This window comes from Solea solea, chromosome 2 (genome assembly GCF_958295425.1).
Source record: "Solea solea chromosome 2, fSolSol10.1, whole genome shotgun sequence".
In the NCBI taxonomy this organism is placed as follows: domain Eukaryota; kingdom Metazoa; phylum Chordata; class Actinopteri; order Pleuronectiformes; family Soleidae; genus Solea; species Solea solea.
The window spans coordinates 18,795,630-18,812,908 of NC_081135.1; the positions used below are offsets into that span (position 1 = coordinate 18,795,630).

General features: G+C 39.5%; 1 protein-coding gene across 1 annotated transcript in view; it reads left to right on the forward strand.

Moving 5' to 3' along the window:
- Positions 1-17,279, forward strand: part of cmss1 (cms1 ribosomal small subunit homolog) — a 30,642-nt gene that overhangs the window by 10,528 nt on the left and 2,835 nt on the right. The window contains exons 2-4 of the mRNA XM_058622176.1: positions 15,701-15,837; positions 16,300-16,371; positions 17,053-17,191. Coding sequence (XP_058478159.1) covers positions 15,701-15,837; positions 16,300-16,371; positions 17,053-17,191 — 348 coding nt within the window. The remainder of the gene's footprint in view (positions 1-15,700; positions 15,838-16,299; positions 16,372-17,052; positions 17,192-17,279) is intronic.

A 17,279-nucleotide genomic window follows, 5' to 3' on the forward strand; every position in this document is an offset into this window, starting at 1 on the left:
CCATCCAGTCCCCAATTAAAGGAGAACTATTTCCCCTGTGTCATGTTGTCATCAGAGAAGAATTTGCTAAGCAGCCTAAAAGACACACTAAAACCTAACTTTTTAGACATTAATGTTCCCAGGCCTCAATATACAAACTTTCTATTTTAGTAACACAAGTTAATGATGCAAGTCTGCATCGTCTTTAATCCATTAATCCATTCACAGAATTGGCTGCTTGATTCAAGTCAGAGATCACTGTGATAACATTTAGTAACCACTTTCTTTTGGTTAATTACAGTAGTCTCTTGATGTTAAAAGATTTTAAATATTAGATATGGTAAGGTTGTTGCTAGGTGAATCAATGTTTTGTGGAAACTGTTGTATAATGATTAGTTTAACTTTTACAGGTTGTAATTGTATGGTGCTGATGAATTGTACTACTTTTTACTCAAAAGTTTACATTATATTTTTTCTACTGAAGATATGTACTGTGCATTTTTTCAATGTAGGATTTAGATGAGATTTGTTTTTTATCAAGCTGTACTCATAAAATAGCAACTCATTGTATAATTAGCTCTATAGAGCTGCAACTGATGATGATTTTCTCCAAGGATTGTTGTTTTCTTGATAAAATTGATCAGTCGGCGCATTAAATAGCATAAAACTAAAAATCTTAAGCTATTTAGTTTACTGCCATAGCATAGCTTTGAAACCAGAAAATATTCTCATTCAAGAAGAGATTAAAAAAAAAAACACACACTTAACATTGATAATTAATTTAGTAGTAGATTACTAACCAATTAATTATTGCAGCTCGAATCTACAGCCCAGTGTTACTGTGCCTCTGAATAAAGGTGTTGAACTTCATCAAGTGACTCAGTAGTTTTAACATATAATAAACAATAAGATGAAACAACCACCTCAGGCATCTGGCCTTACGTTGCTCATTCCCTGATAGTGGACAACGAGTGTGCAGAAATTTGATGAAATAAATAAATAAGGGCCAATCAGTTTTGTGATTGTCTTGCTATTCTCTGGTGCTGCAGCACTTGATAGCACTTGATAGTTTTGCAGCACAAGGGAAAACCTGCTCAGTTATTCTGCCCAGACCCTGAAGACTCTTTAGTAAGGATAAGTGTCTCTTGGTGTTGGAATGTGAGAGAAAAATCCTCCTCATTCCTTGCAGTTTCTATCCACAGACCAACTCCCAAACCAGAATTCATGAGGTCCCTTAGAGGAGGGGTTGGCATATGCTCCACTTGTCCTCAGTTACAAGCATGATCCAATCCCTCAAAGGCATTTCCAAGAAAACCATTGGACATTGCCAATATGCAGTATTCCTATATGAGTGGAGCAATCTCTCTTCTGTTGTCATAGCTTCTATTTTTCAACCAGGGGTATAATTTAAATATATTGGGTTTTTTTTAGCTTCTGCCTTTGACAAATCTTCTAGTTGCCTTATAGGGTCATAGAAGGTGCAAAAGGAAAAGCACAACCTCCTGCAGTCTGCGAGTTTTCTTCCCTTCATTTATCATTTCAGCATGTTTAATAAAACTGAAGAAATTACTAAACTGACCTCATGTGCTCAGGCTAGCTAATAAATGGGCCCAGCATCTTGTAATCAGCACAGCAGTTCTGCTCAGATGTGATGTATGGCCAGACTTCTTTGGTAGATTACCGAGATCTTCCTCTTAACATATTATTGGCTGAGCAAGCAAATGGCAGAAATGTTTGAAAGCAATGGATGGACAGAGCAACATCTGCTACAGCCCAGCCAGTTTTACTCTGTTCATTCTTTGAGCAAACTCTATGGAATGTTTCCTCTCATATGGTTTTGTTGTTGTTTTTAAATTGACTGCGTGTTGGCTATTCTAGTAGCATGGCTGTATAAATGTCTAAATCAAATCAATAATGGATTGGTTTTATCTTGTATCCAGACATTTGTGGAACCCATAGGGAAATTCCTACTGGCTTTGATGATTTGGTAACTTTTCAGCAGGTAAACATTTTAGGGCACTTTCACTCGTGCTTCGTTGGTAATTTTTCAGCTAAATTGTAAACAAATGTCATGTGATAAGAAATACTACCCAGCAATTTCTACATCACATTTCTCAGCATTCTACATGCTGAGGTTGTTTGGTACTAGTCATTCATTCATTGTTAACTGCTTTATCCTCCACATGGGGGTCACAGTTTACTGGAGCTAATCCCAGTTGACAGAGGGCAAAAGGGGATACAACCTGGACAGTTCACCAGTCCATTGCAGGGCGAGGAACAATCATTTGCTCTCACATTCACACCTACAGGGAATTTAGTGTGCCCAAGTAGTGCCAAGTAGTAGTGGGAGGAAACTGGAGAACCTGGAGAAAGTCCATGGATACACCGGGAGACCACGCAAATGCCATGTACATGGGCCCCTCACTTGGACCGTGTCACAAGCCCAGGTCCTTTTGCTGCAAGGCACAGCGCTGACCACTACTCCACTATTCAGCCCCTAGTACTAATTATTGCAGCTAACCGATTAGGATGGGAGTTTACTAAACAAAGTTGTAAATGTGCAAACATTGCACCTGCCTCAATTAAGTGCAGTATGCTGACATTGTTACTTTCTGCGTCTGTGTGCTGACAAGCATCTTTAATCACAGCCTTGGCTGTGGATGCGATGAGCTATTGTTCTTGATTATATTCTGTATTAAATTGATGAAAAGTTTTTATTAGATAGATAGATAGATAGATAGATAGATAGTACTGGGAAATTGTTCTGTTACAGCAGCATTACACATCGGCATAGAACATAAGGATGCACTGTGCATTAAAATGTAGACAAGAATAGAATACAAAATGGTATAAACACTGAAATACAAACATGACATTCTAAACTGATTTGCGGTAGAATCTCTATAATGATGGTTATATTAGTTGGGGAGTGAAAGTGTAATGGACTTTAAAAGTTGTTCTGTGGGTGTAGTGTAGAGTTTGCTGTGTTTGTCAGTCAGAGCTCGAGGAGACAGATGAGAGCATTGATGTCCTTTGTGAGTTGAACATGTGTGTGCAGTTAATGCTTCGATGCTGTCAGCTCATTGACACACCACAGGAAACGCATGCAGGCATAGCGCATGTTCAGATAGCTGAGGTTGGAACAACCAGATTGCTGCATAGTGATGTGCAGATGTAATCATCCTCTGACACGCAACTGGGATCATTGTATGACATAAAGTGATTACGGTATATGCTGTGACTGGAATTAACTTATTCTTCACAGTTAAAACAGGTCATCTGCTCTGCACATGGCACCTTGGGAGTTATGTTTAAGGGAAATAAAAAAGTAATTTGTGTTACACTCAGATCAAATGCCCTTATTCTGATAATGCCATTTATTTTAGGATAACAATTCATACATTTACTCAGCACTTGTTCCTTTGCTCTGTCATGTAAAATGTCTTTATAGATGTTTAGCTGCAACAGAAGCCGCTACTTCCTTTTATTTTCATGATTCTTTGCCATATGGTGTGCTGCAGCCAAAAGCCGCATGTAGTATTTGAGTCTGGGGTTTGAACACTCCACTGTACTTTGGTAGTCTCTCTTTATACTGTTTGACATGATTATTTTGTAGGTTTTCAAAAGAGGCTAGTGGAGTTCCAGTCTGTTGTGGAAACCAAGTATGACTTTCTGGTCCCTGTCAGAATCCCCCTTCTGTTTGGAATTACCCCATGTGGGTAAAAATGTTGCCATGCATGCCATGTGATTTGCAGCACAAGTAAATAAGCAATACAATTATTTGTACTGTAACAAATATGGCCTAATTTACTGTCGGGCTGCAATTAACAATTAGTTACATAATTGAGTAATCTGTTGGTTATTTTCTCGATTAATTGATTTATTAATTATATAATAATAATATTATTATTAATTGGTTGTTCAGTCCAGAAAATGTTAAAAACTGTTGATGTTGGTGGTTCCCCTACCTCGACAAGTTGACGTTCTCAAATGTTTTGTCCACAAACCAAAGTTTTTCAGTTTTCTTTGTTATATGGAGTAAAGGCACCTAAAACATTTAGAAAAATCACACAGCTTGCTTGAATTATTGAAAAACACTCAAACTGAACTATCGATTATCAGAATAGTTGACACTTAATTTAGTACTCGATTAATAATCAATTTAGTGTTGCAGCCCAGTCCATTCAGTTTCACTTTTCTTTCCACAAAAGCTTGTAATGCACAAATGGCTGAAAGCAGGAATTTGAGTCCTGTTATCATACATTCATGTGTGATGTTTTAGGTGCGTGATCTTAAAGAGAATTCATGAATTAGGGCAGGCAGGGAGATGAAAACCGTGTGTTGGAGGAGTCAGGAATGTTTGAGCCACACAGGGTTCACACCACACCACAGAAATACTTTCTACTTATGTATTAATCATCATTAAGCTGAGATGAACCACAAAGCCTTTATGTGTATATGTTTAGGGTTTCCACATTGTATTTGAATAGACAGCGTTCTAGTAAAGTTAATCACTTTACTGGCATGACTATTTTGGCCTTTTTAATTGTGTGTGTGCCTGTGGTGGACCAGTAAAGCATTTTCACTTTGGCACACAGATGCAGACAACTAGTCTCCTCCCAAGGCTGCAAGCCCAGAGTAGATCCAGTCTCAATACAGGCTCGATTACAGAGTGGACTCTGGTGGTACATGAGCCGAGACAACCAGGGATTTCAACACAACAACCCTGTTGTAGGCCTCAAATTGCATACAAGAACTCTTGGCCACCTTCATTTTAGACCTCACTCTTCTCTAGAGTCCACATCTAAATGTGTACCCTATTTGGAAAACCACCAGCAAATCCTCAGCTGATTTACTTAGTGTAGAAGAAGGCTTTATCCTTGCCTCTGTGGTATTGTTGAATTTGGCAGAAGGGTGCCAATTTAAACTATACATGAAATTGCATGTGAGTGCATGTTTATGTGTTTACAAGGGCAAGTGAACAGAGCCAGGCTTGACCGCAAGGTCTGTCCAGGTCCAGGATGTAATGGACTGTGTCTGAGTGGAATAAGTTTTAAGTACAGTCTTGAGGTCATATTGACTGTCTGGTATAAATGCAGCAGCCAGAAGTTCCTTTGCTCTGTCACTCAGCCATTAAGAGCATTACAGACCAACATAGACTAGAATCTAAGCCTCCACAAGTGAACATCAGAGAGCTCAGCTCTGGTTTGTTCCAGAGCTGAAATACTTTAATACCGTAGCCTCCTCTATGCTAGCTGTAAATCCTCAACTCTTTTACACTAGGCATGGGTGGATTGTTCCACAAGTCTAGCTTCAGTATGCGCTGTGAATTTTAGTAGTATGCATTAAATTAAATAACTATAAAATGTCAGTGTTATTTTTTCATAGACCATGTTCAGATCTGGTATTAACATCCTCTCCGAGTGGCCTGAAAATTTACAGATCACACTAAGTACATGTCTTAAAGCTCCCAAAACGGTTCTGAATGCGTCCTCCGATCCGATCACTCACGAACTACATTTGGAGGTGGTTTGAGGACACATGTGGCAGCATTCCTGAGCATGCATGCATGCAATCTGTCCTCAAGAGGGATTAGAGACAGCTGACGTCCTCTGACGTGCTGCAGTTTCACGCCAGCAGTGCTTTGATTCACTCTGCTGCTCCTGATTTTTTCTCTCTCTCTGTGTCACTGATGCAGACTCACAGACATACACTGATGCACAAACAAAAGCAATACATTTAAAAACTGCTGTTCAGTTATCTGTTACTGTATCTGTTCTTATTAAATGAACAAATCCACATGTGATCAAATATCTCAGAATGGATGTTAAAGGCGACATAGACCAGAAGCTCCAATTAACGCTGCGTTTGTGTGTGTATCTGCGTCATTACCTCGTTTATGAAACCCTAAAGTTTCAGAACAAACAGTTCAGCCACTGCTGAGAAAATAGTGTTGTATGTTTTCCTGGGCTCTGCGAAGCGGATCGGCACTTCCGTATGTTGATGTTGTCATCAGTATACCTCACCACTCCTCTCACCACCGTAGCTCGCCGTAGTTGCGTACATTCAACCGCAGAAGAAGAAGAACTACTCTTGTTGTAGCTGCTGAGTTTCAGAGCATCCACTGTGCCAGAGGGGGAGCTGTGTATCTGAGAGCTGGCCTTCCAGGTACCTGGCCAATAACAGGACAGTGGGAAAGCTCTGGTTGGCTGGCCAATCACAACACAGTCGACGTTCTGGGGGTGTGATTTTGGTCTGGAACAGCACGGCTGACGAGAACGTCAGTGAGGAGATATTTTGATCGGCTCTTTGGAGCGACTAGGTTTTTAACCATGAAAACAAGTTACTATATGTAAGTAGACCTCCATAACTAACATATATGTGCGATACAAGCATTCGATGTCACCTTTAATAGGTCTGATCGGGACCAAAGATGTTTATTAGAGCATATTGGGTTTGTTGCACCAACCTTTCTCTGTCCTTCTCAAGTAGAGTGGTGAGGAAGTTTCTCTTATGGACAAAATCCCTGTGGCTCCTCTGATGCTCCTCTAGTGTTTGTAGAGATACACTGTGAGAGTGGGACACCTCCATAAGCTGTTCCAGCATCCGTTTAAATGAACGCTTCTGGGCCTCCAACAGATGATCGAGCTGGTTGAGAGAGGGTGAGAAAAACAGACCAGTGAGGATGTCAGATGTGACAGATGTGATGGTGTCCCTCTCACAAAAGAACAACAAAAATGAACAGAACATCCGTATCCAGTGTCTTCTATTGGTCAAATTAGTCATTTTAACATTAACAGTCTCTCAGTTGGTTTAATTTTCACCAAAGCTTTTGAGACTACAACTGGCATTTTATTGAAACATGTTTGTGGTTAAGGAAAATCACATCACTGGTATATTTTTTTTCCGGAAGAAATATTCATTACAAAAGCTGTGACCGTGAGGTCAGATGTATATTAGTACAAAACAGTGCCAGACTTGACAGATACATTATCATTGGCGAAGAATAGATTCAGCACATGTAACACCTGTAGTGCAAAATAGCAAATTTGTGCAATGATGCAGAAGTAATAGATGCTCCTTTGTCAGACAGTAATGCATTCATCTCATTAAAGTTGATTATCTGCTCCATATGGTGTCTGGTTTCTCAGTGTTGGCTGATGGTACCTTAGCAATTGGTTTTTCATACACATCGTACAGCTGGTCCTGCTGGGCCCACAGGGAGTCTCTCTGCAGGGCACGGAGCACCTTCTCCGGTCCACTGAAACCATAGTGGGCCCCCAGTAGAGCCGGATCTGTTGTCTCTGATTTCAGCACAGTGATTACTTCATCTCTGGCCTAGCGTGACAAATATAGCAGTTACTTAACCTTAAATATACGGCGGTGGCTGTCATTACAATCACGGTGCCAATTTATGCAGTAAATATGACTTGCTTGACCTAGTTTTACAACAAATTGAAAATGTACAGTACATCTCAAATCATCCTACCTGTAGCTCTCCTTCCAGGATACTGAGTAGAAACAACAAGTCATCATGGGACAGGTCTTCTCTTTTGTGTTTGCCCTCTCGCCTCTTCCTATTGTCTTGTATTGTGTTGGTCTTGATAGTGATTTTAGGGGGTGCGGTAGTGTGGAAAAGGGGCTCCGTCTTGTGATTTTTTGCAGTGCCCTGGTTCCAAGAAACCATATTGCTGCTTTTAGTCCAATAGTCCACCTAAAAGGAATTGGAGATTGAGAAATGGTTCAAACAAGATCATGCGTTGTATCTTTACAGTAGAAGGGGTTATTGGTTGGCTTTAATAATCAGCCTTCTGATGCAAATTATATAAATCTTTCTGGGCTAATCCAATGTCAGAAGGCCTGTTGGCATAACACTTGGTATTACTAAAACAGATAAGTGTGGGTCTGGCATTACTTTGTGCGAGGCTTATGTCACATCATAGTCTTGGCACAGTTACAGCAATCACTGTCCACTCGACAGACAAAAGGGCTAATGCATGCCAAAAATTCGGATGTTGATTACTGACCACATACATAAGGGCCAAATATGTTGCCGGCATGTGCATTTATGTGTATGTGTGCTGCAAAGGCATTTCACATCAGCTTAACAGTGTTAGTTTGCCAGCTTTCTCTAACTTAATGCCTGCAACACAGCTTTAGAACCAGAAAGCCAACAGGTTCATATTAGTGAAAGATGATGTCATCTCTCTGTTCTTTAGCTCAGCCTCTCTGATCCAAGCTTTTACAGAAGCCAGAAACGCCTCTCATTACCTCTTTTTGGTCATGTTTCCTTAGAAAAGTAATCAAAGGCCCTTGTTATTTCCTGCTATGTGGAAGACTAAAATGCAATTAGGTGATTTTGTTGACATCCAGTGTTTTTTTTTAATGCAAAGGTTTCTCAGAACCGTTTGTTGGTGCTTGTTAGAAATTCTGTTTCTGAAAAGGAAAGCCAGACAGTGATCCAAATCAAGAAGACGACATTGGAGTAGAACTTGTCTTGGGGCCGGAGTCCCCCATGTAGTGACCTCTACTGTAGGTACACTCCCACAAAATGTCAGGCATGTGAGCATACCTCATCAAATTAACAGATGTCTCAAAGAATGCCAGAAGCTCTTGAAAATGGTTGCCAGGGTTGCCCACCAGACTGTCAACACACCTGCGGCAGGCCACCTCTGTTTATTAGCGCCTCCCAGGGTTGCATGGCTGCATCCCTCCTGTCTACCCAAAAAAGCACTTGCTAACCATGTTGTTTGGAAAAATTATCAACACATGTTCTTTGCAACATGTTCAGTCAGCATGCTGTAGGTAGCACAGGGGGGCCACACTGGATGTGTGTCTGACTGCTGTGATGTTGATCTACTGCATCTGTGTCTCATGCAACTCTGTTTATCATCCCACAACAGCTGCTGCTATGTTTTACATTGGGTTTGCATTTGAAATAATTAAATTCAGTATTTATACCCTAAATATTAAGTAGTCTTTGGCACTCAATAAAATGCCAGAACACCTCAAGACTGAAGCCATGTATCTGCTGTTTCTGCAAATATTTCATATTAAATCTTTGCTAAAAGAAATGTTAGTGTTTGTGACATATGTAACAGATAGAGAGACTGAAAGATAATTTTCACTGTGTATTTGGCTGTGAAATTTGAATGGCTAACTTGAGTGAGAATTGTGAGAGACTCATCTAAAACAGTGAGGGCAGTTTGGTTGCTCTAATCTGATAACATGTGCCTAAATAAAAAAAAAAAACCAAGATGTTCTGTAATGCAGATGTGCTGCTCACACATCCAGTGTGGCCCAGGCCCTTAAGACCATAAACTGCATACGAGGGCTGTCACTCCAATTTTGAAACAACATTACATCATATGCTTTTCCGTTGATGGTATTTGGATATTCCCCTGTATGCATACACACACACACAAACATCCATCCATTATCTACTGCTTAATGCTCCACTGGAGGGTCGCGGGGGGCGATAGGCGGGGTCACACCCTTGACAGTTCGCCAATCTATCGCATGACAACATTATTTACTTGAATTTCAAAAAAAACTCCACAAACTTGCTTTTCAAATGCTCGGGTGTCATGATTGTCTTCCTGGATAATGACAGTTTAACTTGCTTTAGTCCTCCATTTTCACAGCAAAACAAATGGTATCAAATGGTATTTGTTTTGGGCCAAGACAGCATTCAAAGTGGATCTAGAACCACGCTGATTCTCTGCTGGACATTGTGGTAATTAGTTAAGACAGTCTTTGTGCCTCTAGGCTGTATATTTTGAACGTGAACAAGAATTGTAGCATTGCTCTGGAGTATATGCTGTACAATTGTTTTTGATTTTTTTTTTTTTTTTACCCTAATGCCTTTGTTATCCTGTAAGAACAAATATCCTGGCCTCTGGCCCCCAGATCATTTAAGTTTGAGACAACTGCTCTTGCTATTCATTCTCAGCAGGCAGTTCATCCACTTTGTATCCACCTGTCAAGGGAGGCTGGCTCAGTCTGTGTCCTGGAGTCATCTTTAGCCTCTTGTTTCCAGGGTCAGATTGGCACAACACTCTGTAATTCACATTCTTTATGGCTGATGTATGTTTTGGCAAGAGCACAGTGCTCTAGGCACGAATGGTAAGAGTGAGAGAAACAGAGAAATTATACAGTTGGCGAGCCAGCTAAAGAGAGCGGGAAACGTTGAACAGCCCATAAATTGATTTTGTTACCATCAATGCCCACTGTTGTGCTTTATGATTATGAGTGTGGGTAAGCAGCACATTGCTAAATGCTCTTTATACTGATGACTTTAGCGTCAAGGATTGGAGAATTTGACAAACCACCCCCTTCACTAAAAGTGTTATAACCACTCTCCCAAATGACATTGTGTGCTTTGTTTAAAGTGTTAGGCTATTGAATTGCCATGGCTATAGAATCAACCATAGTGAAAGCAGATTTGTTTTCTTCAAATACTGTTACACTCATAAGATGTGTGAAGAAAGAGCTCACTTCATGTGCTATCATGCAGGAGGCTGCCAACAGCCGTCAGACTTAAAGACTAAATCTTAGAAGTCTAGATTACAGTGGTGTTGCTTGGACTTGAACAAAAATAAAGAGGATGAGTTAAAAGGTAATTCCATTATGAGGTAATGCAGTTTTATTGTACTAGTGTACATGAAAAACCTGCACTCACTTTATTGCTTTTCATAAGTTAGAATTACCATCTTTTAAATCATACTTTCCACATCGAAGCAATTGTTTTAATTTTATTTTTCTTGTTTGTTCTGAAGTACTTCTTAGATCTGTGTAACCATAAGGAAAGAAAAACAATCGTTTGTCAGTGTGATGTAATGAAATGTGGTCATCATTGTTGTGTTGTGATGTAAGCCATGTCCTTAAGCGCTGTGGGAGGAGATTGCTGTCTGAATAATGAAGATGTGAAACTGGGAGTTTGTGCACACTTGTGTCTGTGAGGGGAAAGTACAAGGGCAGCCCATGGCCGAAAGGACAGGAAATGAACTGGGCTAGTAACCGGAAGGTCGCCAGTTCAAATCCTGGACAGTTGCTAGGGCTGGGGTGCCCCTGAGCAAGGCACCAATCCCCCATTGTGCCCCAGGTGTGGATAAGTTCTGCCCACTGCTCCCGTGCCCGGCTTCTGTGTGTTAAATGCAGAGATCTAATTCACTATCACCATCACTGTTGGTGTGTGTGCAAAAATGACTCATTGTAATTCTAAAAGGAGAGGAATAGATCCACAGATTAGGATTAGCACTGTTTACAAAAAAGCAAAGGAGGTAGGAGGCAGCGCTGTTAGCCAAAACCTAATTATGTAAGCTTTAGTTTGGCAGTCTTTATTAGTTTTGGCCAACAAGACATAGACCCATTACATAAGTTGTAACATGTTGTCAAGTTGAAAAAAAGGGGTTCCTTGTTTCCTTTTTGAAAATGTAAAACCTTTGAGTTATGGCATAATTTATGACCTTGAATCTGTGATTAGTGCCTCATGCAAGACATGAGCAGCTCTTATCACAGTCTGCCAGGTAGGATTGTCTTCACATGAATGTATCTCAATTTAAAATGGGGGATACTACACAGACCAATCAACCAGATTAAGATCTACTCTATACCACAGACATCCCAGTTTTTACTTTTATGATGGTGAAATCAATTTGAACTACCTCGCCAGTAAATAAAGCCTGCATGCAGCTTTACATCTGGTCCCATTGAAGGTGATTTATATCAGATATGTATCTTTTCCTGTGTGCGCCTTACTACATGCATACACATTAGTTATTTTAGACCAGTAAAAACATGATTTTGTTATACAGGTTCAATCTGTGTTTGCAGGCTTTTACAGCATGTCCTCTGGTTCCTTACTGTGCATCCAGTACTCCACCTACTGGCAATACACCATTCCTGCTTGTCAAATACGTCTAAGTTAAGAGCATGGGCGACAAAATGTTCTTATTCTCAACAGGATTATTAAGATAATTAAATGTGTGGTCTGCAATAGCAGCTGAATTACACTATATCCTGATTTTTCATTTCAGTAGTTTACACCCAAATAAACAACTACATAAAAAACCAACAAAAAAAACCCTATGAATTCTAGTAAATGAAAGGTATTTATTATTGGCAAAACAGTTGTGCTGAATGTAGCAAAAACCTCAATACTGATTAGCTTGCTGTTTCTCTAATGTTTGTGGAAATAGAATTATACTTACTGACTAGTTTAGCCAAAAAGTCTGATTAACCAAAGGCTCTTTGAGTGACACATGATCACTCAGTTCACAAATAATAACGAGTGAAAGAAGAAGCACATAGCACCTGAATGACTGACCAGAGATTGGTGTTGTCTACTGCTTTTCTTCCAGTCATTCCACTGCAGCCAGCATCATTTTTTTTTTACGTGCAACTTAAATTCTCCATTGATTGAACAATAACACATGTTCAGATTGTGGTTTCAAAAAGCAGAAGCTGCAGGGCTCCAAACCATGAACTGCTTAACCCACTCACCCACCAATACCACTCCCAAGACCTGTCTGGAGATGAGTTATTGATTGTTGGACCAAGTGCTGAATTGGCCTGCTGAAAATTGGTTTAATGAAATGGATCATTGTTTCTTTTTTGTAGAACACCAGTATATTTGTGTGTGTGTGTACATGTACATGTGTGTGTGTGTGTGTGTACGTAATTAGGACGTGTTGGTTTTGTAATAGGTGTAATTGGTTTGTCTAATTCCTGGACAAAGTGATGTCAAACTTGTTGTTTACAGTAGTGATGAATAGTTTTTCTGAGGTCATGGATAATAGTGCTTTAAGGGTTTGCTTGGTCAAGGCATCAGTTTAGTCGATTGAGTACATTGTCATCACTGAAAACCAAGAACTGAAACATTTAACCATTTCTTAGCTCCATTCAATAGATCCTCATTAAATCCAGTCACTGCCATTGATCGTCCATTAAAAGCAGTCACCTCTATTGATCACCCATTAAAGATGACCTGGTAGCTCCATTTTCCCGCATGTGATTTCTCACAACAGCCTTTGAATTTCATTGATCTCTGGTTATCTGAGCTATAACGCACTTTTCTTCCTTCAGCCTGCAGCATGAGGATCAGGTTTGGCATGGAGGATATTGGAAATAAGGGTTTGGGGACACTGAAGATATTGACTATGTCTTAGGTCAACGTCTGCTCTTTCCAGGCAATACTTGAAGCTTAGGTTGCATTCCTCACTTCTGCATTATTGATAGTAGTTAGACTCTTTGTCTGTGTCTTTGTCACAACCTCCACTTATTCACCATCCTCAACAAAATCATTAAAACTGGATAATCTTTGTTTGTTGACAACACAAGACAAAGTTTGGGAAACACAGATCAACATATTCCAACATTTTATGGTTCTAACAACTAATCGATTAATCGAGAAAAGTAATTGGCAGATGTATCAATGCAATTGATGAGAACAATCGAGAAATGCAGCCCTAGATCAGATAAATCCTCATATTGGAGTAGTGTAAAATAGTAGTTAATATTATGATGGTGTCATGTGGTAATGGTCCATTTTGTTTTAAATGTTTAAACTCCTTAAATATTTAACTGAAGTTTGACTTTAAAAAAATCTATACCGCAAATCAAGTTGCAGTTGCAATATATGCCAGCAAAATGGCTATCGGATATTTTACCCAAATGGTTTAGCCCCAATGTTGACAAATTATCCAGACAGCCCCATTCATTCCCCACATAAAAGCCAAATCAAAATAAGTGCTGAGTCAGCTCGTCCCCCTCAGGGTGTTACTGAGTGTTTCCTTGACCAGTTTATCTGTCAAGGTTTTTCTTTGCTGCTGTTGAGAAATGTTTTAATCGTAACGTCAGTCTGATTGCCCTGTCGGCACCCTCTTGTCCTCTGAGAGTTCGCTTAATATCTGTGCATTTCATAGTTCATTTAACAAACAGCAGCAGTAGCAGATGATTGTATTATGTATTGTCAGTGCAATCACACAGATTGTGCATGTAGATGATACCAGTCCCTTTAGAAAGGTGAATTAATTGTCTTTTTTTTTTTTTTTTACTCACGAGCAAAACATTTTACCTTCCTGATCAATGTTTAAAAAGCCGTTCTAACAATTAATCCATTTGTTATCAGCTATTTAATAATTCACCAGCTGTCTTGACAGTCAATTAATAATTTCTTTGTGTGAAAGATGGAACAATTTCTCTGGTTTCAGCTTCTTATTTTTTTTTGGTAGGGTTTGCTCCATCGTAACACAAATTTAAATGTTTCTTTGGGCGTTATCACTTTGGGGTTTGGGAAAACCACATTAAGTTTTTAATCACCAAAAAGAAATAAGAAAATAATTGTTAGTTGTGGCAATAAGAGCTATAATGCTTTATGAAACTATAAGGCACTTACTGTAAAATCCCTCTTGTACTTCATTATTATAAACTTTAAAACAAAATAAAGTTACAAAAAGGACATGATGAAAAAAGGTAAGCAAAAGCAATTAAAAGGAGACAAGGTATTAACACAGGATTGAATGAATACCATTAGAATCAAAATCACAATTAAAACATTTGACACAGCTAAACCACAGTGACACTCAAATGAAGATCAATACCAGCAGGTGGAAAACACTGACCTGATGCAGGATAGTTAGACTACTCCCTGGTTATATATAGGTTCGGACTTCTCTCTTTGATGATAGTCAGTCCTCCTTGCCTCTGTCATTTGTCTTCCTTATGTCCACTCTTCCTTGGTCTTTGGCACCTGTTTGTCCTCCCTTTCCTTCCAGCAGTCGAGAATAAAAAATGGCAGAGGGATCAGGAGCCCAGGAGGGAGAGAAATGGAGGGAGGTGAATGGTGAATAGATGACTTGACCCATCAATATCAGGGGAGGTCTCTCAGTGGAAGGGGTGGATGCTATGTCTGGACAGTTGGCTGTTCCAAACAAGGATAAGATCTTAGAGTGAAGGATAAAGTGGAAAGAGGAGTGGTTATGGACTGATGGAAAGAAATAGATCAATGAAGTAGAAGAAAAAGTCTCCCATCATTGTTGATGTAACTTCTAATAATGTCTCCCTTTTGCCAAAAGTTTATCATTACTCTTCTTTTCATCTAGTGGGAGATATCATTATCATGTAGAGCTGCATTTTAAGGATGTAACAACTAATTGATTAATCAACAAGTTGCAGGCCTATATAAAAGTGTATGTCACCATCCTAAACAGCTGATGAATACAAATTAGTTTATTCAGTGAAAAAAGAAGCAAAGTCAACATCACAGGAAGAATTGCGTGTTTTTTGGGTGTGTCCACATCACATCCAGATGAACATATCGGGACTTTTTAGGAAGTGCTTTAATCGTGTCTTTGAAAATCTGGCTGAAAAAGTAGGTAAAACTGGTCTTTGTCTTCTCTGAAATATGTTTTGAACTCCTAAATATTACCAGATGCGTAGTTTTAATGTCTGCTGCATTGTTGTTGTCTCAGGTAATGTGCAGTGGGTTGTGCACATTACCATTTCCAGTGCGATGTATAAAGGGTCAAAGTTGTGGTCCAATGACTAAACTACAGAAACCGGTTTAGTCTCTGAAAACTTGTTTGTTTCCCAGAAGACGTCATGATTTGACATTTCTGTTGAAAGCAAAGATTTTCGCCATCAATCCTCCTCACTTACAAGTTGCATGTTACCTCTATGAATCCACACCTATATAGAGCATTTCTCCTTTTTTTCCCAGATGCATCCGTGGCAGAGGAGGAGAAGGAACAAGAAAAAATTCCAACGGCAGAATCGAACACAAAGACAAAACCAGAAAAACGGAAAAGGATAGCAGAGAAAACAGATGGAGCCAAGAAGAAGAAGAAGAGTGGACAGGTATTTGTTTTTGTCATTAAGGTGTCATATCTGCTCATAGCAGTGGAGGCTAGAAAATAACAGTCACCTCAAACAACCACATTAAAGAGGTAGTGGACCTGTCAGTAGATGCTTACAGTATACTTATCCTCTTTCATGGAGCGCTCTATAAATAAAAACATTGGCACATCACCTGATTTTTTGATGGATAACTGTTCAAATGTTCAATAGCTTTCTACTATTCATGGATGAGGACAACCTGGAAAAAAAAAGTCACAAAAAGTGGATAAGGGAGGAGCTTCTGAGAGAGGGGTGCATTTGTTTTTTTGTTTTTTTTGCAGACCCCTGTGCCGGGGCTACTTGATGGATTATGTATGTTTTTATATTGCTAAATATAAGAATGAATCTAGTTTAAACACACATTTGTATAGTACATAAGTGCTTTGCCTGAAGAGTGTGTGTGTGTGTGTGTTCTTTTCACAGGCTGAGAGTAGAATCCCTCAAAAGAAAGAGACGGAGGATGAAAAGTCATCTAAACCGAAAAGAAAGCGGAAGGTGAGTGTGGCGACATCTGCTGTTCACTATCGGAGGCAGAAATTGGCGCATCTGACTCGAACATAAAATCAATCAAATGATTCTGTACCTGGTATGAAGTGATCACAGATCAGAGTCTGACACCTGTGGTTTCTCATTGTTCTCTCCTCTATGCCCACTCTGGCAACAAATCCCCTTTGCTGTCTTTTTGGGTCATCAGTGATCCAGTAAAATGTTCTCCTATGTGCTTGTCCCCAATTGTTTTGATATTGGCACAACAACTATCCACCATCTTCACTTTCTAGCAATACATTGGGCAAAAACACAAATGTTCTGACATATATTGTTTGTTATTATGGAACAAAAGTCACGGTTCTGTATAAGCCTCTGTTTAGACATCACTGTTCACTACATTTTAGGTACAGAAAGAAATGTGGAAAAACATGAAATTGTTTATTTATTAACAAGTTTAAAATACTAAACATACTCAACTGTGAACATAACAGTGGCCAATTGCCCATAATTCCCTGAATGAAGGACTAAAACTACATACATAATATATTATTATATTTTATTACCATAAACAAAACTTAGCTTCCTGCCAAAATGGCGTTGTTTTGGATTGTCAGTTTTTTTCCAGAATCCCAGGTATACCCACTTATTTTAGTGCGAAAAGGGCTGAAGTTATATTTTCTTTTATAGAAGAAGAAGAAGACAATAACTGATGTTTTGGCCACCTCTGAGCCAAAACCAGGCTGTGCAGCTGATCTGCAGAACCTGGTCACACAGTACTTCTCAGACAAGCGCTCTGTGATTGAGCAGGAGGAGCTCAAAATGGAGGGTGAGTCCGCCAAGTCTCCCTTTAACTTAGGAGTGAAGTCATTATCTGCTGATGTACTAATTCACTGAGGTTGCCGTCTGTCCTCTAT